The sequence below is a fragment of the Hippocampus bargibanti genome, linkage group LG06, assembly GCF_051943395.1.
Source record: "Hippocampus bargibanti isolate YZ-2025 linkage group LG06, ASM5194339v1, whole genome shotgun sequence".
Lineage (NCBI taxonomy): Eukaryota > Metazoa > Chordata > Actinopteri > Syngnathiformes > Syngnathidae > Hippocampus > Hippocampus bargibanti.
Window position 1 is genome coordinate 30,277,728 of NC_142739.1, and position 27,918 is coordinate 30,305,645.

General features: G+C 42.2%; 2 protein-coding genes across 3 annotated transcripts; both read right to left on the reverse strand.

The window, feature by feature from the left end:
• Nucleotides 1-297: 297 nt before the first annotated feature.
• Nucleotides 298-14,573, reverse strand: cyth2 (cytohesin 2). 2 transcript variants are annotated; one of them, XM_088997967.1, is made up of 12 exons: nt 14,390-14,571; nt 12,621-12,771; nt 11,516-11,582; nt 11,166-11,284; nt 11,002-11,082; nt 10,116-10,228; nt 8,038-8,186; nt 7,860-7,971; nt 7,377-7,453; nt 5,946-6,017; nt 5,641-5,795; nt 298-4,208 (listed from the first exon to the last, which is right to left on the reverse strand). In XM_088997967.1, the coding sequence occupies exons 1-12, from the start codon at nt 14,454-14,456 to the stop codon at nt 4,121-4,123; spliced, it is 1,251 nt and encodes a 416-aa protein (XP_088854093.1). In that variant the 5' UTR covers nt 14,457-14,571; the 3' UTR covers nt 298-4,120. The 2 variants fall into 2 exon arrangements, with proteins under 2 accessions (XP_088854093.1, XP_088854092.1); XM_088997966.1 differs by having other exon boundaries at nt 7,860-8,186; nt 14,390-14,573.
• Nucleotides 14,574-15,675: 1,102 nt separating this feature from the next.
• Nucleotides 15,676-27,491, reverse strand: sphk2 (sphingosine kinase 2). Its single transcript, XM_088997965.1, has 7 exons — nt 26,821-27,491; nt 23,981-24,130; nt 23,002-23,096; nt 22,359-22,474; nt 22,056-22,280; nt 19,532-20,873; nt 15,676-18,582 (listed from the first exon to the last, which is right to left on the reverse strand). Exons 1-7 carry the CDS (start codon nt 27,293-27,295, stop codon nt 18,520-18,522), a joined length of 2,466 nt encoding a protein of 821 aa, XP_088854091.1. The 5' UTR covers nt 27,296-27,491; the 3' UTR covers nt 15,676-18,519.
• Nucleotides 27,492-27,918: the final 427 nt, after the last annotated feature.

Genomic DNA, 27,918 nt, shown 5'->3' on the forward strand with positions numbered 1-27,918 from the left:
AAAATATTTGATTTTGATTTGAAAACCACTTATTAATTTGTTGTGCGCTTTGTATGTAATATGTGAAGGGGTTGAAACATTCTAATAACTTCCCCAAATTCATAACGGCCAACTGACTGGAAACTGGAATTACAATCTAGCCCGCCGCAAAAAAAAAAAAAATGACTTTGACACCCTTGTGATAAATGAACACATTTTTGTTACTTTTGTTTTGAAATCCCAAATTGTTTTGAAGTCCAAAATTGTTTGTCATTTGTTGTTTCTTATTTTTGTGGCGTTTGCATGAATATAAATAGAAACACATATCAATCAACAGTCCATCATTACACCTTTTTATTCTTACACTGTAGTTTACTGGCACCAGTGTGTGTGTGTGTGTGTGTGTATATCTGTGTGCGTGAACGGCTAGCACCGTTTGCTACATTTACATCATATCGAGCTCCATCTTCACATGGGCATAAGTAAATAAATAAATAGTAAGTAAAAGTCATTTTCCGAAAAAGGTGGCTCAGAAACAAAATCAATGTTGCTGCGCACTTTGTAACACGAGATAGCTAGCGAGCTTGCTAGCTAGCGAACTTGCTAGCTAGCGAATGAACTAGCTAGTGAACTTGCTAGCTAGCGAACTTGCTAGCAAACGAATTAGCTAGCGAACGAACTAGCTAGCGAACAAACTAGCTAGCGAACAAACTAGCTAGCAAACGAATTAGCCAGCGAACGAGCTAGCTAGTTTTAACTCTGTTTTTTGTTGGTCTTTTGGCAACTTTGCACTTCAAGAATTTCCAGAAGGTGGAAGAAGGCCCACAGAAGCACGTACGGAATTAGCGAAAGGCCGAACGGGGGCCTTTGCGAGCTTTGGGAGGAAAACGGGCGACCGTAAAGGCAACTCACGAAGTTTGTGTTCATCCGATTGGCCGTCGCCGTGGCGACAAAGGTCCAACTATTATCATCATTCCGCCTCTGGCTACCTTTTTTTTTTTTTTAACTCATTCACTGCCATTCACAAATTTATTTGGGAATTGAAAATAGGACGTCGAGCGCCAGTTCCGAATTTGCTCTGGTTTTGTTTTTTCATGCTCGGGTGCTGATAAAGCGCTGGCCATGGCCTCTGATAATGTTTCTTTTCCACGATCACAGGATCAGTTTTTCTGCGGGTGAGCAGCGGCAGCCACGTGCGCCGGCGTTCACTCGACCCAGAAGTAACTCAAATAGATAGAAAGCTAGCCAGCTAACAGATAGCTAATATATAGCCACCTAGACAGCTAGCTAATTAGCTATATAGACATAATGCTGATCAGTAGCCAGCCACATAGCTAGCCACACGCACCGGCGTTCACTCAACTAATAGTTAGCTAGCTAGCTATCATATGTATTATTATAACTTAGGAATGAACTCTTTTTTTTTCTGATGAAAGAAGATAGTCTAAGGTTTGTAACGCTGTATTAAATGTTTATGTAGTCCTAAAACCCAATATTCTGTGGGTCCTAGAATCCGAGTGACAATGACAAAAACCCTGGCACTGGAGTGGACACATTTTTGCACATTGTCTGGCAGTGAATGAGTTAAATCAAGAACTAAAATAGTCCGAAAAAGAACAACTACATGGCGCAAACAAGTAAATAAAGTGCAGTGGAAACAAATTACGCATCTCGAGTTGAGTTCGCGTCTACAATAAAAAAAATTAAAAAAAAAAACATGTCAAATCTGGTTGTTTGAAAACAAGATGGCCGAAGAAATGACATAAATAAAGCATTTCATGGATGCTCGCGCATTGCCGGGCGAAACGGTAAATATGCGGGTGTCTTTTCTTCGAGGCCGTTGACGGGGGTCCTCGTACAAAAACAGGAAAAGGAAATGAAAAGGTCCCTACGAGTGTGTCGTAAGCTAAGATATCTATTTACAACATAAATTCGTACAATGTCATGAGCTGCCTTTGATGAGGGGGTGGGGAAAAGGGGGTCACTGGAGGTCAAAAGGTCACCTCGTCAATAATAATGGGGGCGGGAGTAACGATGACTCCTTTTTTTAAGGGGAGATCTAAATCCAACAATTGCCCCGCCTAGTCGCGATTCTCTCGGAAATTCATACTTTCATTAATCTTTTTTTAAACGTATTCTTTGTTGTGCTTGGTGTATTTTCTCAACTGTTACGTAATCACATGAAAATATGAAAAGAAAAGTAGTGCTTTGGCACCGTCTGGTTTCATGATGACAAAAGTGAGAGATTCAAAACCCTGGCAGACTTTAAAGGACAACCGACAGCAGTTTTTGTTTCCTAACTGACATCAGAAAAACGTTTGATAGCATCTAAAATATCAAAAACACGCAGGATGATATTTTTACTCAAATGCAAAACACCAATAAAAATGACTTCAAGTGTCCCAAAACTACTGCAAAATGCACTCGGAAATGGCGGGATTCAGAAAGTCCCGCCCCCTTGTTGGTGATGTCACACCAGGATACTCCTTCACAAACTGCCATGCTCCAGAATCAAAACTTCAGAGAGTTCAGATTCGGAGAAGATGCTTTCTTGTTTCTCATTCAGTTATGAATATGATTCAAATAGTTCCGAAGAGGAAAGCATAAATGTTTGCAATCGATTCAAGAAGTCCTTCCGTGTCATTTTGAGGCATCTGGACTCCAATGTAGCATCCCAGAAAAATGCACAAGATGGCGCCCAAGCTCCGTTGGAAATGGGCTGATTAGTCTGCTTGGAATTTGGGTCAACTAGTATGAAATAGTAGTCTTGGTGCAACACACAATGATTCACCAACGCGTTATTTATGTAGTTTTCCTTCTAATTTTGCCATCAACACTGTTTTCAGATGAAAAAAAGTACCCAAAATGCATTGGGTGTCGTCATCAACTCAAAGACAAGACTTCATAATATTCAGCGCGAGTCTTAAAACGGTGGAATTTGACAAATTATGGACGCAACTTGTCCGCTGCGGTGTCGGTTGTCCTTTAAAACAAACTAAAAAAGTGCTTTAAATCTAAGGTGCCACAGGGTGGTGCCAAAGCACACAGACGCAGTGCTTTGGCGCCATCCTACGGCATTTGAGGAGACATATTGAAGTGATGAGAGGAGCTTCTACTCGACAGGCCAAGCCGTGTCAAACGGAAAAGTGAGTTGAGGAGCTTTATTGACGCCATTTTGCGGAATGCCCACCTCTTTCAAAACTCTCAAGTTCACTTTACAGTCACAGGATCAGTTTTTCTGTGGGTGAGCAGCGGCAGTCACACGCACCTGCTTTCACTCAACTATGAAGTAACACAAATAGATAGAAAGCTAGCTAGCTAATAGATAGCCTATAGATAGCCAGCTATATAACTGATCTAGCTAGCTATCTATTAACTGGCTATTAGCTAGCTGGCTTTTCTCTTTTATTTGAGTTATTCCGGGTTGTTGCTTATCTATTAGCTATCTACTAGTTGACTAGCTAGCTTTCTGTCTATTGACTTCCGCGTGTGGCTGCCGCTGCTCACACACAGAAAAACTTCATCCTATGACTGTAAAGTGACCTTGAGAGTTTTGAAAGGCGCTTATAAATTACATGTATTATTATTATAATAGATAGCTAGCCAGATAGCTAATAGATACCAAATAGATCGCTAATAGATAACAAATAGATAGCCACATAGGTAGCTAGCTAGATAGCCAGCTAATCACGTCTCGATTTACTAAATAAAATAAATTTACTTCATTATTGAATTCAGGGACCAATTCACCCAAAGGTACTGCTGATATTTTCCGTCTTAGACATGAGGCCTGTCTCGTCATGACTGAAGCTCCTCTACTCAACCTCAACATAGTGCCTCCACATTGAAAATGACACCAACGCACCACCTTCATACGAGTGTGTTTTGTCGCAACCGTGTGGCATCCTGGAAAAAGTAGCAAAAAAAGAAAGAAAAAAAAATGCACGTACTTGCGGGAACACTTTCGTAGTTCTAATTCATGGAGGCTTTTTTTTTCTTCCCCCAAATGAGTTTGTGTTTTGAGGACGGCAACGGGGCCTCGACCGCGTTGACGGTGGTCGGCGCGTTCGGCGCGTCCGACGAAGAGTTCTGAGGGAAGAAGAGGAAGGGGTTCGGGGAGAAGGAAGTGGCGCGGGTAACACTAAGGCTGCTCCTCTTTCTTCTTCAGCGATATACGTTTCTTCCTGGCAGCGAGCATTTCGTAGAAGGGGTCCACGCTGACCGCAGATCTGGAAGAGAGTCATTCATTCATCCATTCATTCATTCATTAACACAGATAAATTCATTTTTTTTTTAATCAAAATAAAATAAAAACAGAGTATCAAACAGGTTGAAACAAAGTATATCATCAACAATAATATCTTTATATGTAATTATCATTAATAATAATAATACATTTGATTTCTAAGCGCCTTTCAAAACTCTCAAGGTCACTTTACAGTCACATGATAAGTTTTTCTGTGGATGAGCAGCGGCAGCCACGCGCGCCAGCGTTCACTCAACCCAAAAGTAACTCAAATAGAAAGATAGCTAATAGATAGCTAGCCAACCAACTAGAAAGATATACAGCTAGCCAGCTACATAGCTAGCTATCCTCACAGCCAGGCAGCTAGATAGATATATAGCTAAGTGCGCTCACAAGTCTTGTTTTTTTTGTTGTTGTTTTTGTTTTCTTTTGTCACTTTGAGTAGTTGTTGCATTGTGTAAAATGGAGACCGATTGTTTTTAGCATTTTTGGCTACATCATTCATCAAGACTGTGCTGAGCGGTAGTGTCTTTGTCTTGTCTCAGCGGCACCAATCTGCCAGCACCGTTTTTGATCGGGAGGAATGTCGCTGCCATTTGACTGTCATGGCTGGACAGCTCGGCGGGCCATTTTGGTTTTTTTTGTGACTGTCATGGAGCAATATTTTTACAGCCTCGCTTCGTTCAGCCGAAAAGTCGGAACGGTCGCGGCTTGGAATTGAAGCGGATCAACGTGGGACAGGAGAGCATTTCTTTTCATCAATGGATGCTACATTTTTCACAATAATTAATGTGCATTTGAAAATGAATTTATCTGCGTCCATATGAACACGGGTTCATTAAACAATCGACGAATGATTCATTATTTGATTTGACTAATAATGAATCAATTGATTAGTTATTACGAGTGCCCGATTAATTAATTAAATGGTTGATTAAACAATTAATCAGTTAATTAGCGAGTTAACTCATTAACTGCCATTCCCCAATTTAATTGAAAAGCGTGACGTGGAGCGCCATTCCCTGTATTTGTTCGGGTTTTGTTTTTTTTCACGCTCGGGTGCCGATAAAGCGCTGGCCATGGCCTTTGGCAATGTTTTTCTCTCCTACGAGGGGGCAGCATTTGTACATGTTAGCGCTTTGTTATAGCGCTATATACGTATTGTATTGTATTTTGGACATCTGCCCTCATTTCAAGCTCAGATAACACCAGATCCATATGATTTAGGAATGAACTCTTTCGATCTGATGAAAGAAGACAATCTAAAGTTTCTTATGCTGCATTAAATGTTTATGTCGTCGTAAAAGTCCTGCAATTTGAGTGACAATGACATTTTTGCACATCGTCTGCCAGTCAATGAGTTGACAGATTAATGAATAAACGTGTGGTTTTCCCACTACTTGTACTTGACGTACTTGATGCTGTGTATCCACTCGTCCTTCTCCTCGGGCGTGGGGGCGGAGATGCGGTACACCATGTGGTTCCCCTCCACCACGCGGCCGTCCGCCTCCGTCTTGCACGCCTTGATGAGTTGACCGCGATTGTTGGGGATGTACAACTCAAAGCAGTTCTGAAAATGGCCCGTTTATTTCATTTTATTTTATTATAGTTCCACTCGTCTCCAAAATGTGACGCTTGACACACACAAAAAAAAAAACTTTTTTATGTCAAGCACGCAGACTAAGTATAGCCTAGCCGCCAACACGGAATGCCATCTTACGGGTTTGCGTGGATCCTCCACTTCACGGATGCTGAGGTTCTCCAAGGGGATGATCCCTCGAGGTTCTTTGTCCTGTGAGGGGAACAAGGCACTGCTTCAAAGAAAAATCCAAGACCGCAGAGATTTATTTTTTTTTTACATTTAGAAAATAGCCATATTAGAAAACAAAAAACAAATAGGAAAATCGCCATTTTTGATTTTTTTTGGAAAATCGCCATTTTAGAAAATAAAAAAAAAATTGAAATTTCCCATTTTATATATTTTAAATTTAGAAAATTGCCATTTTTAGAAAAAAAAAGAATATTACCATTTTAGAATTTTTTTTAATCACCATTTTAGAAAAAGAAAAAAAAAAAAGAAAATCGCAATTTTATTTTTTTTAAATCGCCATTTTAGGAAATGTAAAAAAAATAGAAATTCACCATTGTACATTTTTTAAATTTAGAAAATTGCATTTTTACATTTTTAGAAAAAAAAAGAAAATCACCATTTTATTTTAATCGCCATTTTAGAAAATTAAAAAAATATAAATTCACCAAGTACATTTTTTTAAATTTAGAAAATCGCCGTTTTTAGAGAAAACAAAAAATAGAAAATCGCCATTTTAGATTTTTTTTTATGGCCATTTTAGATGTTTCTTAATTTAGAAAATCGCCCTTTTAGAAAATGTTTAAAAAATAGAATATCACCATTTCGGTTTTTTTTTTAAATCGCCATTTTTGAAATATTTAAGAAAATAGAAATTCACCATTTTTTTTTTTTTTTCAATTTAGAAAAATCGCCACTTGAGAATTTTTTTATCATCTTTTTAGAAAATAAAAAAAAATGAAATTCACCATTTTAGATTTTTTAAATTTAGAAACTCGCCATTTTAGAATTTTTCTTAAAATAGAAAATCGCCATTTTAGAAAATCAGGGGCTCATTCATAATAATAATAATTGGATTACATTTGCCTTTATTAGTCTTCCAGTGGGGAATTTTACATTTCACTTCACAGCAGCAAAGTGATGAAAGGAATGAAAGTAGAAAACCAAAATAATAATAATAATAATAATAATAATAATAATAATAATAATAATAATAATAATAAAGCTGACTTTGACATTATAGTTGAAGCGCCTTTCAAAACTGTCAAGGACACTTTACAGTCACAGATATAATATAGTAAATAAAATACAATCACAAAATAGAATACACTAAATAAAATACAATTATAAATCGAAACAAGAGAAAGAGCTTTAAATAGTCGTATACGAATTTGCTGTTCCTAACTGAGCCTCTACATGGCGGCACTTAGCACACTAGGGTGACGGCGACAAGACAATGAAGGCGTTTGGAAAATATGGTAATCTAATATAATCTAATCTAAAATAATCAAAGTGTGTGGTACATTTTTGGCTTGACTCCACGAGGAAAGCAAGTTGACTTACCGTCGTGTATTCAAAGTAGTAGAGGCAGTTGTCCGTGAGGATGAACCATCGGCGTTTCCAGGTTTTCACGCGTCCCCCTGCCAACAAGGTCACGCCAGTCAGAAAAAGTCACCTAGCGTTCGCTCAAATCTCGCCGCTAGCTACCTTGCTACATCCGCGCTAACGCGACAGAAACTTGGGCGTCAGTACATACCTCCTGAGAAAACAAGCAGCGGCAGCGGAAGGCGGAAACCGCGGGAGAACAAGCGGAAGGATGGAAAAAAGGGAAGGCCGGCGGCGGATTTATTGAGAGGCACAGAACAGAGAGAGAAAGGACATTAGTGACACATCGGACAAGCGCCCGCAACGCCAACGCCAATGCCATGCAAAAACAGCGAGCCCACCGGGAGCCATTTTCTTGCCAGGGAGATAGACAGAGATGCCCCCCAAGCCGCCTCGCCAAAATAAAAGTTCAGAAGCGAAAACTAGCGTTTGATCTCTCACCGAGCTTGAGCAACCAGCCTTCTCTGTCGGGGTTGAAGAAAGTGTGCGTGAGGTCGTTGCCGTCGTCCTCGGGGATCTTGAAGGGCTCGTTTTTGATACTTTCGTAGAGGTTCTGCGGCGAAAAGAAAGAAATCAGGCTAGCGTCGGCGGTGCCACAGCGGAGGGGGCGTGGCCTTACGCGCAGGAGGTCCTCGGGCAGGTCGCCTCCGTCGTTGATGCCTCGGTTCATGGAGATGAAGCGGTCCACGCCCGGTTTGTCCCTCACGTTGGGGTTGTGGAGGCTGGTGTTGAGCATGATGATGGCGAAGGACAACACGTAACACGTGTCTGCACGTAAAACGTGACAAGCGGTGCGTTCAAGGGGGGCGGAAGGACGAAAACGCCTCAAGTTAAGTTGCGCGGGTGGTACAAAATAGCATGCTAACGTGAGAAAAGACAACGTCACCAAATTTGCCGCTGTTGATGTTAAAATTGGTGAAAATAAAACATACAGTGATACCTCAGTTTTCGATTGGTTCCCAGAAAGTGTATTTACAGCGAAAGGTTCGTCTGCCGAACATTTATTTCAGAATCAGAATCAGAATCATCTTTATTGCCAAGTATGTAGGACACACAAGGAATTTGTTTCCGGTAGAACACGCTGCACTAGTATCGTTGTCAAAAAAACTGCTAAGTGGCACTATACAGTTCCATTTTGGCTACTGTTGAAAGAGTTCAAAGAGTTAATGGCTTGGGGGAAGAAGCTGTTTAAATGTCTGCTGGATTTGGTGCGCATGGATCGGTAGCGCCTGCCTGAGGGGAGTAGCTGGAAAAGGTGGTGGGCAGGGTGCGGAGGGTCCAGTAGGATTTTCCGCGCCCTAGTTTGGATTCTTGCAGTGTGCAAGTCCTCGAGAGTGGGTAGGGCGGTGCCAATGATTTTTTCCGCCGTCCTAACTGTCCGTTGAAGTCGGATTTTGTCCATTTTTGTGGCGGCCCCGAACCAAACGGTGATGGAAGAACACAGGATGGATTCGATGACAGCCGTGTAGAAATGTTGCAGCACCTCCTGTGGCAGGCCATGCTTCTTTAGCAGCCTCAGGAAGTACATTCTCTTCCCATAAGAAACCATTAAAAATGAGAATAATTCGTTCCCAGGTCCCCATAAAAGACAATTTTCTACTAAATAAGCCTTAAAACTACACAAAATAGACCATATTTTATGTATAATAAATGTGCTATCGTATTGTAATGAAAGATATAAACTGTACTGTATAATAAAGTTATTTTATTTACCTTTGTGATGGTTGTTGCCGTGCTTTCTCAGCGATAATACCCTCACTCACACTGTCCCTGCTAGCTGCTTTTTGTTAATCCAAATCAACAGAGGTTTTTCAAACTTTTCTAGAGCCTGAGAACGTTGCTTAGACAACACAGAAACACCCTTAGCCACACGGAGCAATTTAGCGTACTGGTACTAGGACACAAAGTCACACAAACGCACATCTCGTCCATGTTTTTCGATGATCTCCTTCTTCTGCTCCACCGTCATTTTCTTTTGTGTCCTCTTTGGCTTAACACTAGCGTGTGGTGGGGTCTTTTTCGCTCCCATAATAGCAAAGGTACTCCACTTGATAGCAAACCACCTCTGCACTCAACGGGGGTGCGGAAAACCAGTCCGCCAGCCACTGTGGCACCGTGTGGTTTGGCTCGTCCGCCGAAAACTAGTTTGTATACCAAGATTATATTTTCGTGAATTCAATGTTCGTAAGGTGAAAAGTTTGTGAGCTGAAGCGTTTGTAAACCGAGGTATCACTGAATTACAGTTTGTTCTTGTAGTATTTTACAAATTACCTGCTCTATTTTTTCATGTTTATCCAGTTTATGCTGTAAAATAGTTACAAAGTGCTTTAAAAAAGTTGTTTTCTACACTTGGAACGGATTACACATTTTTACATTGATTAAAATGGAAAATGCTGTTTTGGTTTTCGAACACGTCAGTTTTCACAGGTTTTTGGAACGGATTATGGTCGAAAACTGATATATCACTGTACTCCGATGTGCCTCATATAGGGAAAAAGTTTGAAAATACATCATTCATTGGACGGGGGATTTGAAAGCGCAACCTCTGTTCTGTGAAGCCGGCGTGCTAACAGATTCACTACCGGGTCGCCCTACATTAAACTATTCCTGCAAAATAATAACACCATAAACCGACTAAACAAAACAACGTCGAGACACACAAAAAAATGGCGGGCAATGAGACGGACGGCCACATACCGGTGCTTTGGAAGACGCCAGGGTTACAGCGACAGTATCTCTGGGCGAACGCCTCCATCATCCGATCGATCTTCTGGGCTTCGCCGGGCAAACGGAAACTCCACAAAAATTGCCTGCGAGCGAGACAGATCGCCATCTTTGGGTAATCTTGCATATTTTTGTTGTATGAGGTGAGATATTGAATGAAACAAATCATTAAAGGACAACCGACACCATTTTTTTGTTTCCTAACTGACATCAGGAAAATCATTTTATAGCATCTAAAATAGCCAAAACACGTAGGCTGATATTTTGAGTCAAATGCAAAACACCAACAAAAATGAGAGTTCCGATTGGGAGAAGATGCTTTCTTGTTATTCATCCAGTTATGAATATGATACAAATCGTTCTGAAGAGGAAAGCATAAACGTTTTGCAATCGATTAAAGAAGTCCTTCCGTATCAATTCGAGAGACGAAACCGGTGAAGATCTGGATTCCGATGTAGCGCCCCGAAAATGCACAAGATGGCGCACAAGCTGCGTTTCGTCCAGTATATGAAATGGGCTGATTTGATTTTGCCATCAACACTGTGTTTTCAGACAAAGAAAAGTCCCCAAAATGCATTGTGTGTCGCTGTCTCAGTCAGGGGCGTTCCCTCCGTGACGTCACGTCAGGAACTCGTCACCAACTCGAAAACAAGACTTCCTGAATATTCAGCAGGAGTCTTAAAAGGTAAAATCTAGCGAGCTAAGGTGGAATCTTTGTCAAATGCACTGAGTGGAAGTCATTTGAAGCCATTTTACAAATTATGGACGCAACTTGTCTGGTGGTGTCGGTTGTCCTTTAAATCATTCTAAAATTTCCAAAAGGAAGGTGACGAGTTTCCTTTGCAGAGTTGACGCTGACCTGAGAGCCTGGACGAGGTTGAGATCGGTGAACTCATGCAGGTCGACGAAGGCCTGGAGGACTTTGATGTTGAAGTCGTCCCTGCGGCGGCGCGCAGACAAAGCCGTAAATGTGCGGGTGTGATGTGCGGGTTAAAGAACCAACAATGGATTCCGATTGCGCACCTTTCTCCGAGATAATCGCCGATGGCCGTCTTGTTGAGGCCTTCGCCTTTGTAGAGGAACTGAGCGATGTCCTCCGGAGTGTGTCTGAGCAGCTCGTTGTCCACGAGAAACACGATGCCCTGATAAATCAAAGGCGTCACTTCCGATGCGCCCTGACCTTCTAAATCAGGGGTGTCGAACTCCGGTCCTCGAGGGCTACGGTCCTACATGTCTTCCAAGTCTCCCAGTTGCAACGCACCTGGGGCTGTGTTGCAACGGGGAGACTTGGAAAACATGTAGGACTTCGAACCCTCTCGGACCGGCGTTTGACACCCCTGTTCTAAATTGAGCGACATTTTGGACTTTCGTACCTTTTTAGGGTCCATGTTGAACTTCTTTCTTCCCATTGCCACATGACGATTTTTCTGAAGGGTTTTGCTACATGGTGAAAACCACACGGTGACAATTATACAAAGACTGTTATTCACAGAGGAATTCAATGGAAAAAAACGGTTTATTATAATACAGTAAAGTCTCGTTATATCGATATTCAAGGGAGTCCGAAAAAATATCGATATAACCGGGACTATCGATATATCAGACCCTGTTTGCATGTAATTTTCTCAGTGCGTGCATAGAAATAGTATCGATATAACCGGGACTATCGATATATCCGATATCGATATAACGAGACTTTACTGTAATAATAGTAATAATCATAATACATTTCATTTATAAGCACCTTTCAAAACTCTCCAGGTCACTTTACAGTCACAGGATAAGTTTTTCTGCGAGTGAGCAGCAGCAGCCACATGCGCCAGCGTTCTCAATCCGGGAGTAACTCAAATAGATAGAAAGCCAGTTAGCTAGCTAGTTAATAGATAGCTAGCCAGACAGCTAGCTAGATAGCTAGACAGCTAATGGATAGCTAGCTAGTCACTCAAATAGATAGAAAGCTAGGTAGCTCGCTAGACAATAGATAGCTAACAGTTAGACATGCAGCATTTTAACATGGTTAGCATGTTTTGCTGAGAATACGGACGGAGATTCGGGGCACTATGTAATTGCCTATCTGTTAGCTATCTATCCAGCTAGCTGGCTATCTATTAGCTATCTAATAGCTAGCCTTTTTATTTATTTGAGTTACTCCAGGTTGAGCGAACGCTGGCGCATGAGGCTGCCGCTGCTCACCCACAGAAAAACTGATCCTGTGACTGTAAAGTGACCTGGAGAGTTTTGAAAGGCGCTTAGAAATGAAATGTATTATTATTATTATTAGACAGCCATATAACTAATAGATAGCTAGCTAGTTAGCCGGCCAACGAAGTACATATCAAATAGCTAGCTGGATAAATACATCAGGTAATATTCACACAAAATGCCGATTTGATACAATCGCCCTCCTGATTTATTCGCCTAAAATTGCCCGAACTATCGTTGGATCACGCAGAGCCGTAAACGTGGAGCCCTCCTCACCTGCCCTCCGTGCTGGCCTCCAGCCCTTCCACCTCCAAAATGGCCTCCCTGAGCTCCTCGCGGAGCCTCTGGATCTCCTGCAACAGGACCCCCTTCCTCCTGCGGATGTCCTCCAGCTCCGAGCGCTCCTCTGGGCTCAGGTCCACTGGGACTGCGGGCGGGGAAAGTGGAAAAGGAGTCAAAAACTGACTCCAGGCTTCATCATAATAATAACAATAATAATAATAATAATGATGATGAAAATAATAATTGGATTGGATTTGCCTTTATTAGTCTCGCAGTGGAGAAATTTACATTTCACAGTAATAATAATACATTTCATTTTTAAGCGCCTTTCAAAACTCTCAAGGACACTGTTAGATGTTTTTCTGTGGGTGAGCAGCGGCAGCCACATGCGCCAACGTTCACTCAACCTGGAATAACTCAAATCGATAGATAGTTAGCTAGCTGGCTAATGGATAACTAATAGATACCTATCTAGATAGATAGCTAATAGATAGCATATCAATAGCAAATAGATAGCTATTTAGGTAGACAGCTAGATAGCTAGTTAGCAAATAGTGTATAGTGTCCAATAGTGTCCAAAATCTGCAAAAAAATGAGCTGCCAATTGGGCATTTTCAGAAAATCCCGCCCCCAGTTCGCGACGTCACACCAAGACGTCTTGGCGTGACATCACGCATTGCTAGTGAATCAAAACAATGGCTTCAGATTCTGAGAAGATGCTTTCTTGTTACACATCCAGTTATTAATATGATTCAAATAGTTCTGAAGAGGAAAGCATACATGTTTGCAATCGATTAAAGAATTTATTTGTGCCATTTTGAGGCAACATTGGGGGGAAATCTCTCATCCAAAAAAAGAGGCACAAAATGGCGACCTCCTGTGGCCACCTCCGTTTCCACAGGCTGATAAATTCCTTATATTGAGCTTGGACGCCCTCTTCTGGCGGCTTTTGGGTGCAACACGAGGTCCCCAGAACAAACAAGTACAGCAAAATACATTGACGTGATGGAAGGACCACTAGAATGCGTCTTTTTTTACGGTCAGGGGCGGTCCTTTACTGACGTCACGTACGGACTCGTCACCAACTCAAAAACAAGACTTCCTGAATCTTCATCGCGAGTCTTAAAGGGTAAAATATAGCTATATGCGGTGGAATCTTTGTAAAATACGCTCAGTAGAAGTCATTTGAAGCCATTTTACAAACTGTGGACACAACTTGGTTGTCCTTTAATACACCACTTTCATGTGTCCAGTTGTGAAGCACAAGTCCACCAAGACTTCCACCATGCAATGGAACGCCATGATGGAAATCCCAAACTAAAACGACGCCTTCACTCCACCTTGTCCCAACAACCACGCCCACAGCCTGGATTCAACATAACAACAAACGTCTTGTGACGGACGATTCTGGATTAATTTAAGACGCATTTTTTAAACAATAAAACGCCGAGTAACGCGAAGCCCGACGGCGCTGTTAAAAGTCCACCAGGCGGCCTGAGCTGACCTGGCCGATATTTCAAATCGATCGATAATGAAGCCGACATCCGCGTCAGTCGAACTAAGCCACGGCGAGAATGCGCTGTATGATTTATAACAATCATTTCAAAACACGTCCTGCTCGTTTACGTCTAACTATAAACAGAAACCCCCCATTTGTCAGCCCCCCAAAATCAAACAACAAGAGCGAAAAGCTACTCGGGGCTAGCCGCCGCTAGCTTGCCAATAACGTCTCCGTCAAAGCAGCTCCCCGCTAAGCTACTTACTGTAGTCCAAGTCATCCATTTTAGGCGCTTTACTTTTAGGCATAAATATTTCCGAGTAGACTGTCATTCAATAGTCGAAAACGTGGATATATATGCAAATATATCCTCGAAAGTGAAAGGAAGGAGGAAAAAACGACGACCACTAGTGGTTTCGGTACGTCGGGCCGGAGACAAAGAAGGTGCCCACACCGGAAGCGGTGTCTTGATCAATAGTTTCCGGTCCGCGCGACGAATTTCCAAAATAAGGGCCTTATTTCGATTCAGCGTTTCCGTTCTGCCGTTTCAATTTCCGGAATGTGGGCAACATTTTGATATGAAATCTTAAAAGTTTCAACGTCAGTGCTAAACTTGTTACATTACAAAACCTTCGATTTTGCCACCTTCAAATCCCATCTCAAAAGCCACCTATTTAAAATTGCATTTTCTGTGTAGCTCTTTCTCTTGTTTCTATTTACAATTGTATTTTATTTATTGTATTTTGTTTATTATAGTACATATGCTCTTCTGTGACTGTTAAGTATCCTTGAGAGCTTTGAAAGGTGGTTAAAATAAAATGTATTATGATTCTTCTTCTTCTTATTCTTTCACGAACTCCCTCCCAGCCCTGCCCCAGCTGCCCCTTCCCACTGCCACACTCACTGAACTCTGAGTTTATGCTACATGCCGTACTATCATCCTGAACTTTATTTTTTCTTTTTTTTCTGCAAGACCTCACTTCAACCATTTTTTTTTTTTGCATTCAGAAATTACATGTATTGTCTGTTGTCAATTGTCTGTCTTACAATTGATGAGGAACTAGGTAAAATTATCGCAGAGAAAGCACCTACAAGGGATCATTCCTCAAGATGGTGAAAGAAGGTTACGTTCCTCATCAAGTGTTTAACGCTGAGGAAACTCCATTCCATCAAGCCATCAACGACCACAAAGGTCAATAAAACCATTTTTTATACAGTACAGTTTATTTCTTTAATTATAATACCATAGCACATTTATTATACATAAAAAAATTTATTATTTTGTGTAGTTTTAAGTCTTAGAAAATTAGAAAGTAGAAAATGATGTTTTATGGGGACCTGGGAACGGATTATTCTCATTTTAATGGTTTCCTATGGGAAAGTAATTTTTGGGATACACACTTTTCACCTTACACGCTCTGTCTGGGAACCAATTAAGTTCGTAAGCCAAGGTATCACTGTAATCTGTGCTGTATCTCATGCATATTTGACAATAAAGGTGACTTTGACGATACTGTAATCACACATAACCATAGACAAATCAAAACGATGCAGTTTTAAAGTCTCATTTATTGAAAACATACACGTCTATGAACTGTACACTGTAAGTGTATACACGTACATACGTTGTTTTTCATTTTAGTAATAAACTGCATTTTCTTACAAGTAGAGCCACTGTAAATGAATGCGCGGCATTATCAAGATTGAAAAATCCAATCAAAGTTCAATTGCAATATTCAGATATGGTCTCAATCATAAAAATCTATTGATACTCTTCCTATGGGCCCAAAAGTGTCAATGGTGATATTCTTCTATGTGGTGTTGTTACAACCCTACTTCTTTGTGATAGACGACTTTAGCTGTACTGTGCAAAAAAACCCACAATAATAATAATAATAATAAAGCAAAATAGCAGCCTGGTAAAAATGTGTCATTCATTTTTTGCCTGTCATGTTTGCACAAGATTTACAACTGGATGATAAAAAAAACAAGAGTATTGATATTTCCAGGCAAGACCAGGACCCAAACAACTGACATACTATCTTAACTGTTTGATCCAGTACACGTTATTATCGATTGGACCAGTTTCATCAGCAGGTTTAATAATTCTATCGACACCAAGCAGGACATAGTCCCTTCCCTTTTGTTTGATTACATCGGAGAATATTTGTAAGCTCATTTAAAGGACAACCGACACCATTTTTTTGTTTCCCAACTGCCATCAGAAAAACGTTTGATAGCATCTAAAATAGCCAAAACACGTTGTGTCCATCATTTGTAAAATGGCTTCAAATGACTTCTACTGAGTGTATTTGACAAAGATTCCACCTCATAGAGCTATATTTTACGTTTTAAGACTCTCGCTGAATATTCCGGAAGTCTTGTTTTTGAGTTGGTGACGAGTCCATACGTGACGTCACTGAAGGAACGCCCCTGAGCGAAAAAAAGGACACATTGTAGCAGTCCTTCCATCACGTCAATGCATTTTGCTGTACTTTGGTCTGAAAACGTCGTGTAGGACCAAAAAGAGGCAGAAGAGGGCGACAAAGCTCCATGTAAGGAATTTTAGATGCTATAAACGTTTTTCTGATGTCAGTGAGTAAACAAAAAAGTGACGTCGGTTGTCCTTTAAGAGTATGAACATTAGCGCCTGCGTCCTTTCATTTGGCACACTTGCTATTTTGCTAGCCTAGCGCCATGTAGCTGGATTGTTAGCGGCGACGGATGACTCGTCGCAAATGCCGAGTCTGTCTAAGAGGTGCATAAATTGCCTTTGCTAATAGCTCCGCGTGAAAGAGGCTTTCATGCGCCGCATGAAAATAACGTTCAATGCACTCCAGAGGATGATTGAACGCAACCTAATATGGCCGTCAATACTGTTCAAGGTAAATTAAAGGACAACCGACACCCGTAACACGCATAAAGAACGTGTAAGGGGCGGGACTTTCTGAATCTGCCCAGTTCCGAGCTCATTTTCAAGTAAGTTTTGGGACACTTGAAGTCATTTTTCTAGCCGTTTTGCGTTTGACTAAAAATATCAATCAGCCTGCGTGTTTTGCCTATTTTATTTTAGATGCTATCAAACGTTTTTCTGATGTCAGTTAAGAAACAAAAAAAATAGTGTCGGTTGTCCTTTAAGTGAAATGAACTTTGTTAAAACCACTCCGACATGGTACTGCTGTCAAGCGTCGTTGGCAAAGTTAAATGAATGCCCCCCCGCTAACCCTCCGCTATAAGGCAAAAATATCGGTAGTGCTTTTGAGCATGCATACCATGACGTAAACGTAGCCCCAAATCATGCACTGTCCGCCATTAACAAAAAAAAAAAAAAAACAAGCTCAAACAAAGAAAAATCATCTGACATTCGATTGTTCTTCCCTCGTAATTCCAGGCTGTGCAGTTTTTTATGCGTCCGCGGGTTCGCTTGGCGTAACCTCGTGGCTGTGCAATGCGGTGCAGTTTGCATTTAACCCCATTCAAAATAATACTAATAATCAATCACTATTCACGCATTCACTGCCATTCACAAATGTATTCGGGAATTGAAAATATGACGTTGAGCGCCGTTGCAGAATTTGTTTGGATTTTGTTTTATTCAGACTTGGGTGCTGATAAAGCGCTGGCCAGAAATCTGGCAATGTTTTTTTTTTCCACAAGGGGGCAGCATTTCCATTTTTTCCCCATGTTAGCGCTTTGTTTCAATTTCACTTGTTAAAGCGCTACATAAATAAACAATAATAATAATAAATTTTATTTCAAGCGCCTTTCAAAGCTCTGTGTGTATATATGTGTGTGTGTGTGTGTAAATGTGTGTGCACATGTGTAGATGTGTGTGTTATGTGTGTATGACACATACACACAAATGTGTGTGTACGTGTAGATGTGTGTTTATGAGTGTATATGAGAGAATGTGTGTAAATGTGTTTGTATGTGTGTGAATGTGTGTAATTATTATTATTATTATTGCATTGTATTTTGGACAGCCACCCTCATTTCAAGCTTATATAACTCCAGACCCATATAATTTAGGAATTAACATTTTTTTTATGATGAAAGAAGCGAGTCTAAGATTCCTTACGCTGTATTGAATGTTGATGCAGTCCTAAAAGTCAATATTGTGCGGGTCCTGGAATTTGAATAACAATGACAATAACCCTGGCACTGGAGTGGACACATTTTAGCACTTAGCACTGGCAGTGAATGAGTTAATCCCCGCATTGCTGCTCTATCGATGAATGGCTCGGTATAAAGTGATCCCTTTTTTCATCAACCCGTTTGTGCAACAGGGGTTATGATTTGAGTCTTTCTTTCAGAGCATACGCGGCAACGGAAGGGAGGGATGGACGGACGGACGGACATCTTTCAGAAATGAGTGTTTTTCAAGCAATTCCTGATTTAGAACCTGGTCACCTGCACTCCCGAGTCACCCACAATGAGGCGCGCCAAGGACGGATGAACCTGCAAGGCAAAGAGCAGGGCTCAAAAACACGCAGGCCGTCGCTTGATGACACATGGAAAATGGCGGAGCGCCGAAAAATGCGAAACATTTGTGGGACTAGTTTTAATGACACTAATGCCAATTTCATCCGAGCGAGCGTTAACAGTGTGGCTGTGGTGAGTAATTCTCTCACAAGTCAATCATTCTCTCTCTGGGTTTCATATTTTGGCCTTTTCACAAAATGAAACATATTTCAACATTAAAGACTACATTTGGAAATGGTGATTTTCATTTTTTTTTTAAACTAAAATGGCGATTTTCAAAATAAAAGAAAACATTCTAAAATGGCGATTTTCAATTGTTTTTATTTTCCTAAAATGGCAATTTTCAAAATAAAAGAAAAAAAAAAATTAAAATTGTGATTTTCAAAATAAAAGAATAATTCTAAAATGGTGATTTTCAAAATAAAATAATAATTTTACTAAAATGGCGATTTTCAAAATAAAAGAAAAAATCTAAAATGGCGATTTTCTATTTTTTTCATTTTCCTAAAATGGCAATTTTCAAAATAAAAGAAAACTAATTAAAATGGCGATTTTCAAAACAAAAGAAAACATTCTAAAATGACGATTTTCTATTTTTTTTCCTGAAATGGCAATTTTCAAAATAAAACAAACATTTAAAATGGTGATTTTCTATATCTAAAAAAAATCTAAAATGGGGATTTTCTACTTTTTTAAATGTTCTAAAACGGCGATTTTCAAAATTAAAGAGAGAATTCTAAAATTGTGATTTTCTATTTTATTTTTTTTATGTCCTAAAATGGCGATTTTACAAATGAGTTTGACGTAGCTCGCCCAGTGCACATTTTGCTATTATTGTTCCTCATCGTGATGAACTTTCACCCGATGCGCAAAAAAAAAACTTGAGGAGAAAGAGTGTGTCGGTTGTCGTTTGCGATCGGCTAACCTGCGCCTGCAAAGGTCCATAGGGCACCAGCTCCCCGTCCACGGTGAGCGTCCCTCGCGCCGACAGCGGCTGCAGGCGGAAGGCGCGGCAGGAAATGTGGCTGACGTAGGGCGAGCTGACCGAGTGGTGCGTCCCCCTCTCCATGGCCAAGAACAGCCGCAGCAACGTCGCCCTGGAGATGCCGGCGCGCACGAAGGTCAGGTGGATGAGCCCGTCGTCGAAGCGGGCCTGCGGCGCCGCGTGCAGATCCGCCCCCAGGTGGCTCTGGTAAAGCGCCAAAACCAGCACGAAATCCCCCTCCACCGTCACCCAGTCCCGCGCGGGCAGCGCTCGGTCCAGCGGGGGCAGCAGGTCGTCCCTCGGGACGCTTAAAGGCAGCGGCGCGTAAGGACGCTTCTTCAGGGGGCCCGCCGCTTCCGCCAGCTCAAAGCTAAACGCGCGGACGGGCGGCGAGGGCGAGGCGGAACCGGGCGTGTTGGGCCGCGGCGCCAGGTAGGACGACGAGCGCGGGGAGGCGCGCGAAGGCGAGGACGGCGGCGTGGGGGACAGCGAGGAGAGTTTGGGGGGCAGCGAGTTGGAGTGCGAGTGCCGCAGGAGCGACGGCGGCACGGGGCGCGACGAGTGCCGCTCGGGATCCGCCGGCGCCGCTCTGGATTGGTAAGGAAGGTGCCGGAAGGGGGACGAGATGGTGAGGGATCGTTCGCGGGACACCTCCGGCGGGTAGAAGCCGCCGTTCAGGTCCAGGTCCGGGTCCTCCGCTCCGAAGGGGGGGGTGTCGGCAATCGGGCCGCAAGGTGCAGAGTTCTTCCTGACGGCCCGCCCGGATTCCCCGAGTCCGTCTGGGTCGGCCTCCGTCCGCCCGTCGCGGACCTCTTGACCGTCGTCCTCCGTCTCGCTGGAGTCGTCCTCGGTCGCTCCCCCACCTCGGCCTCGCTCGGGAAAAAGGCCCAATGCGGCGTCGCCCCGTTCGCCCATCGAGCGGGCCTCCTCCGTCTCCACCTCGCCCTCCTTCTCCCTGTCCTCCGTTAGGCTGCTGGCCCTCACCGCGGCGGCGCCCCGCGCCCGGCGGCGGCGTTCCTCCTTCTCCTTCTCCCGCTCGCCTTCGCCTCGCCGCAGGCCGCGTTGCTCGCCGATGCCCGTGTCGGAGGAGGTGCGATGGATGGGGGGTTTGCAGAAGCCTTCGAGGCCTTCGGTGACGCTTCGCGAGAGGGGCCTTCGGGGCGGCGGGGGCGTGGCGGCGCCGCAGGGGGGGAGGTAGGACAGGCGACCTTTGTAGGAGCGCAGGGAAGCGATGCGCACCAGCGTGCCCAGGGTGAAACGTGCTGAGCCCAGGCCGCGATACCTGCACCCGCACAAAAACCACATGAAAAATAATAATAATCATAATAATCCATTTCATTTATACGCGCCCTTCAAAACTCTCAAGGTCATTTTACAGTCACAGGATCAGTTTTTCTGAGGGTGAGCAGCGGCAGCCACATGGTAACTCAAATTGATAGAACGCTAGCTAGGTAGCTAACAGATAGCCAACTAGACAGTTAGCCATATAGCTAGTTAGCTAACAGATAGCCAGCTAGACAGTTAGCTAACCAGCTAGATAGTCATATAGCTAATAAATAGCCAGCTAGCTAGCCAGATAGCTAATCGTCCCCCCCCCCTCCCAAACAAAAAAATTCAAATCACTCACCGGTTAAAATGATTGAGGTACTCCATTTGTTCAATTATTTATTTGTTCAATTGGTTATTTGTTCAATGGGTTTTGTTCAATTATTTTTATTTGTTCAATTATTTCTTAATCTATTTTATTGTTTCTTTATTTATTTGTTCAAGAATTGATTTGTTCAATTATTGATTTGTTCAATTATTTTTTTGTTCAATTGGTTATTTGTTCAATTATTTATTTGTCTTGTTATTTTTTTATCTAGTTTGTTTCCTTATTTATTTGTTCAATTATTTATTTGTCTTTTTATTTATCTATCTATCGTTTATTTACTTATTTATTGATCTATTTGTTTGTTCAATCATTTATTTGTTCAATTTTTTATTTATCCATTTTATTTTTTCCTTATTTATGTGTTGAATTATTTATTTATCTCTCTATTGTTTATTTACTTACTTATCTATTTGTTCCATTATGTATTTGTTCAATTATTTATTTATCTGTTATTGTTTGTTAACTTATTTATTAGTTTGTTCAATTATTTATTTGCCTCTTTATGTATTTATTCAATTTATTGTTCAATCATTTATTTCAATTTATTTATCTATCTATTGATTATTCATTTACATATTTATCTATTTAGTTATTTATTTATTTGACTATTTATGTATTTGTTCAATTATTTATCTTTTCAATTATTTATGTATCGACGTTAATTTTTGTTTACTTATTGATCTATTTCTTTACTTATCTATTTATGTATTTGTTCGCTTAATTCTTCAATTATTTATTTGCTTTTTCCTTAATGTGTTCAATTATGTATCTAATTATTTGTATAGTTGAATGAAAGTGGCTGTTGCTCACCTCTCGCTTTCGATGTCCACGTCGGACACAAAGCCCCAGGCGACGGACAGGAAGGAAAAGAGCCTCCTGGGCACGGCGGTCACGGCGGTGGCGGCCCGGCTGTTGTTGTTGTTATTGACGGGCGGGCTGGTCGTCACGGAAACCAAGTCCATGGGCCGCACGCCGCCGCGGCAAAGCAGGAAGCAGCAGTTCAACAGGAGAGGCTCCCGAAGGCACGTGTCAAACCTACCATAGAAAATTTAGAAGGGGGCGTCGGCCGAAAAGGGTGGGGCTTCAACGTCGCTAGCCGAGCCTTTTTCCTACCCGGCGTGGTGGTTGATGGACCCGGCTAGCGCGTTGCCCGAGCCGCAGGGCAGGATGCCAACCGGCGTTTTGATCGCTCGCTCCCAATCCGGACGCTCCATCAGGCCGTTGATCACCTGACGGGGTCAGACCACATCACGTCAGCCTCCCGTGACGGTTCGGGTTTAGGTTTAAGGTTTAAGGTTTAGGGTTTAGGGCTAGGGGTTTAGGGTTAAGGGTGTATGGTTTAGGGGTTTAGGGTTTGGGGTTTTGGGTTTAGGGTTAGGGTTAGGGTTTGGGGGTTAGGGTTTAGGATTTAGGGTTTAGGGTTTAGGGTTTAGGGTTCAGGTTAGGTTAAGTTAGGTTAGGGTTTAGGGTTCAAGGGTTTGAGGTTTAGGGTTAGGGGTTAGGTCTTAGGGGTTTAGGGCTAGGGGTTTAGGGTTAAGGGTGTATGGTTTAGGGTTTAGGGTTTGGGGTTTTGGGTTAGGGTTTAGGGTTTAGGGTTTGGGGTTTAGGGTTTGGGGTTAGGGGTTTAGGGGTTTAGGGTTTAGGGTTTAGGGTTTAGGGTTTAGGGTTCAGGTTAGGTTAGGGTTTAGGGTTCAAGGGTTTGAGGTTTAGGGTTAGGGGTTTAGCGTTTCCGGTTAGGGTTTTCAACCATCCTCACCTCATGCAGGAGGCCGTCTCCGGAAATGATGACCACGCCGTCCCACTCCTGGAGCGAGATGTCGCGGATCAGCTCTCGGGCGTGGTTTTGACGCTCTGAGGGAGATTTGAGATGTCGGCGTGGCAGGAAAACTTGTTTAACAAACGGTAGGGATGTGCTAACGTTTTTCGATAATAATTCGTGACACATTTTCGAATACCATAATAAAGTGCATTTTAAATAGCTTTCAAATGATGTATAGATTATTGTTCTATGACAAATAAGGACATAATGAATTTTTAATTTTCGAAATATGCGGGGATTTTCTGCCTGTAAGTACACAGTTCAAACAATGAAAATCTGTGACCGAGTTCTTTATAACAGTTTAAACTATGATAACTTTTTTAATTTTTGGCAGATTTTAATGAGTAAGCTTTTGAAATTCTAAACAAGAACAGAAAAGACAAGAAAACATTCACATTATAAATTAGCAAATATCAACAATCGAATACAGGCGGATTTTGGTCAGAAATCCAAAATGGCTGTCACTGAATACAAGGAAAGAAAATTGCAAGCTCTAGAAATATATATGCTAATGATTCTTTTTGCTTGAAACTTGGCACTTATGGAGAAAAATATATATCCTACCACTTCTATGAGTTATAAAAATACAACTTATTCACCTTTATGAACTGTAATGTTAGCAAAAAGAGCGTAAACTTCAATGCATTTTTCCCCGTTTCTTGTTGTCGTATTGGGAAATTTCAAGAACCATGATGGAGGAATACGTATAATATGTCATCATAAGCTACATAGCTTGGAGTTTATGGAAAATCCCACGAAAAACGATTATGTACTTCACAAAAATGCAATGATATGTGACTGCGAGTACAGAGTGCGCTCGGTTGACGTGACAGAAACAATGGCGATGGAATGGTCATTGTGGTGTACCTACAAACGGCGTCCAGTCTCATGAAGGGTTGGGGGGGGGCCGTCCTACCTGTCTGGATCAAGTTATAGCTGATGTTAGCCTCTCTGATCATCGGCAGGATGTGCGTCTGACACCACTGCATAGCTTGCCCTCGCCCGCTGAAAGGGTTAACCAGCAGCAGGAGTCGTTTGGGACGAGGTAGCAGGCTCCTGGAAAATTCTGGAAAAACAGGAGAAGGGGTTGTTAGCGGGACCAGAATAAGGGTCTTAAAATCAGATTTACAGTTCTAATGTGGGAAGAATGCTCATAAAATGGCCGAAGCGTCCGGTGCTACGTCGCTAACAAGCGCTAAAGGGAGAGAATGAGAGCACCCAATTTAATCTTTGGTATGACAGACGTTCCCCAATTTACGAACGAGATACATTCCCAACGGTCGTTCGTAAGGTGAATTTGTTCGTGGAACCAGAAGAAGGCATCTTCAAATCAAATTTACAGTTTTTGTGTTTGACGAACGCTCATAAAATGGCCAAAGCGTCCAATGCTACATCGCTAACAAGTGCTAAAGGGGGACGATAAGAGGCATTTAATCTTTCGTTAGACACACTCCCCAATTTACGAACAAGATACGTTCCAAATGGTCGTTCGTAAGGTTAATCTGTTCGTAAATTGCTATATTTTGTATGGAATGTATGTTTAAGCCTTATATAAGTTGGTTTAATGTTTATATAAGTATGTTTCCGGCTTGCAAAAGTAACCTGTATTGGTTTGTACTGAAAAATACGTCTTTATATTTAATTATATCCAATATATATCATAATAATACATTTCATTTATATGCGCCTTTCAAAACTCTCAAGGTCACTTGACAGCCACAGGATAAGTTTTTTTTCTGTGGGTGAGCAGCGGCAGCCACATGCGCCAGCGTTCACTCAACCTAGAATAACTCAAATAGATAGAAAGTTAACTAGGTGGCTAATGGATAACTAATAGATAGCTATCTAGATAGATAGCATATCGACAGCTAGGTAGCTAGTTAGCAAATAGATATGTATCAAGGTAGCCAGCTAGACAGCTAGCTAGATAGCCAGCTAGATAGCAAGATTAACTAGCAAATAAATAACTAATAACATAGATGCTCTGTAACGATATGTACATGTACAACTGGAGAGAATACTACATATGTTACGATAAAAATGTTTGTATCTACCGTTGTTCGTATCTTGAATGTTCGTAAGTCGGGGAGTGTCTGTATGTAACAAACAATCTGCAATAGCTCCATCCAGCGCCAATCAACAGAAAAGCGGTCACATAAAAAGTCGCCAAACAATAAACGGAGCAAACAAATGGAGCAGAGATGATGGATGAACTTCGGTGGGGAGTAAACAAGGCGAGTGGGGGTAGCCAAGGTCAGGAAACAAAAGGAGGGAGGGAGGGAGCGATGTTAGACGCATTCGGGAGGCAAAAGAGGGAGGAAGGAGAACAGGAAAGGAGGTCAGACGCTGGCGACAGGGGGAAAAATGATGAAGGTATAAGTACAGTCAAAAGTGGGTTTTCGACCATAATCCGTTCCAGAAAGCTGTTTGAAAAACAATTTGATTGAAAACCAAAACATTTCCTATTATAATCAATGCCTTTTTTTTTGCGTGATTGTGCCTGCTCACAATGGAACGCTACACGAGGATAAAGCATCGGTGACAATGAGACGTGACACCAGGAATCTAAAAAAGCAGAGGGGAGTCCAGTGGTGCATTCAGGTGCGCTCAGTTTGGTCCAGAATCCATTTTTGGTCAAAAACTGAATTTGAGAACCGAGACGTTCGAAAACCAACGTTTGACTGTACATCGAAAATTGGGATGAGAAGCTAGCAAAGTACAGTGATACCTCAGCTTACGAATTGCTTAATTGGTTCCTAGAATGTGTAAGGTGAAAAGTTTGTCTGCCAAACATTTATTTCCCATAAGAAACCATTAAAAATGAGAATAATGCGTTCCCGGGTCCCCATAAAACATAATTTTCGACTAAAGAAGCCTTAAAACTACACAAAATATACCTTATTTTATGTTTAATAAATGTTCTATGGTATTATAATTAAAATAAACTGTACTGTATAATAAAGCCGTTTTATTTACCTTTGTGATTGTCGTTGATGGCTTGGTGGAATGGAGTGGCCCCGTTTCATCAGCATTTAACACTTGATGAGGAGCGTAGCCTTCGTCTTCCACCATCTTGAGGAATGGTGCTTTCTCTGCCATAATTTTACCTTGTTCCTCATCAATTGTGTTCTGTTGGCTTGTGTGGATTATTTGTGGAGCCTGATTGATGGGATATTTTAACCTTGCATTCCACACTCTGCCTTTGAGCAATCAAAGTTGAAACGAGTCCAAATTTCACAGTTTTCTATCCATTTTGTCACTCTCCCTGTGGTCTGCCTGTCTCTTTAATGTTTAAACCACCTCCCCTCACTGCTGCATTCTTGACCAATCACGTGGCTTGAACCGACGACTGGGGGCGAGGAGTAGACGACCAAAACAAGCCGGCTGCCATTTTCTTGTTAGGAGAACGGGCTCGTTCGCGAACGACACATCACTCGTTGTGGTGCTCCGTGTGTATCCCGAAAAATAGTTTGTATGCCAAGGAAGAATTTTCAGAATTTTAACGTTTGTAAACCGAGGGGTTCATAAACCGAGGTATCACTGTACTAGCAGAGTATATTGGAAGTGAAAGTACACGTAAAAATCCCATTTCAGGCGTTGACACCCCCCTCGCCGTTTGTCCTCAAAAACGCTTTGACGTCTTGGGTCACCATGACAGGAAGCTACATTGAGCAAATGGCGGAAACGAAATGAAACTGCGGAATCAAAATGGAAGCAAAGAGGAAAGATGTTTACAGCAAGCATGCGCATCCTCACCCGTTTCAGACGTGACGGGCACCCCCCGTAGCAAACACTGCACGGCGGCCGACCATCGCTCCGCCTCCGTCCTGCTCTCGGCCAGGTAAGCCCTGACTTGGCGTCGGCGCGACACCCCTTTGCGCCGTTTCCCCGGCGGGTACCAGTAGAGCACCAGGAGAGGCGGCGCGGGGGCGCGGGGGCAACTGCAGCCCACCAGCTCCGACAAGGGAAGCAGCAGACGGGCCTCCTTGCCCGCACGCGGCGACAGGCGCTGGACGTGGACGTGCCCGTGCGTGAGGGTCAGCGCGTAGTTGGAGGCCGGCGCTAGCGTGGGTGAAGCGGCTGGGGAATGTCCACCGGGACCGCCGGGGCTGTTGGGGCAGCCGTCGCTACCGCCGCCGGGGTGATTGTTGCCGCCGGAGGCCCAGCCGGCGAACTGGCCGTGAAGGAGTGCTTCCGATGGGGGGCAGGGGGACGGTTCTGGGGAGCGCATTCTTGTTAGCTTAGCTGCAGGTGGACCAGGTGATCTTGCTTTTTTTTTTTATGTGAAAAATTCCACGATTCCCCCCCCCAAAAAAATCACTTCCTGGTGTTTTCAAGAAAAGAACAAAATGTCCTCCCTACGTGAAATGTCCAAAAAAATCCCAGATTTCAAAAAGAAAATCTCACTTCCTGGTGTTGACAAAAAAAAAAAATGTCCGCCTCATGTGAAATGTCGAAAAATTCTGATTCCAAAAAGAAAATCATTCACTTCCTGGTGTTTACAAGAAAAACAAAATGTCCGCCCCACATGAAATGTCAAAAAAATCTCGGATTCCAAAAAGAAAATCATTCACTTCCTGGTGTTTAAAAACAAAACAAAAAAACAACAACATGTCCGGCCCACGTGAAATGTCAAAAAGATTTTTCACTTCCTGGTGTTTACGAGGAAAAAACAAAATGTCCGCCCCACGTGAAATGTCAAAAAATCCCCAAATTCCAAAAAGAAAGTATTTCACTCCCTGGTGTTCACAAAATAAAAAAAACAAAATGTCTTCCCCACGTGAAATATCAAAAAATCCTGAATCCAAAAATAATATCTTTCACTTGTTGGCGTTTACAAGAAAAAACAAAATG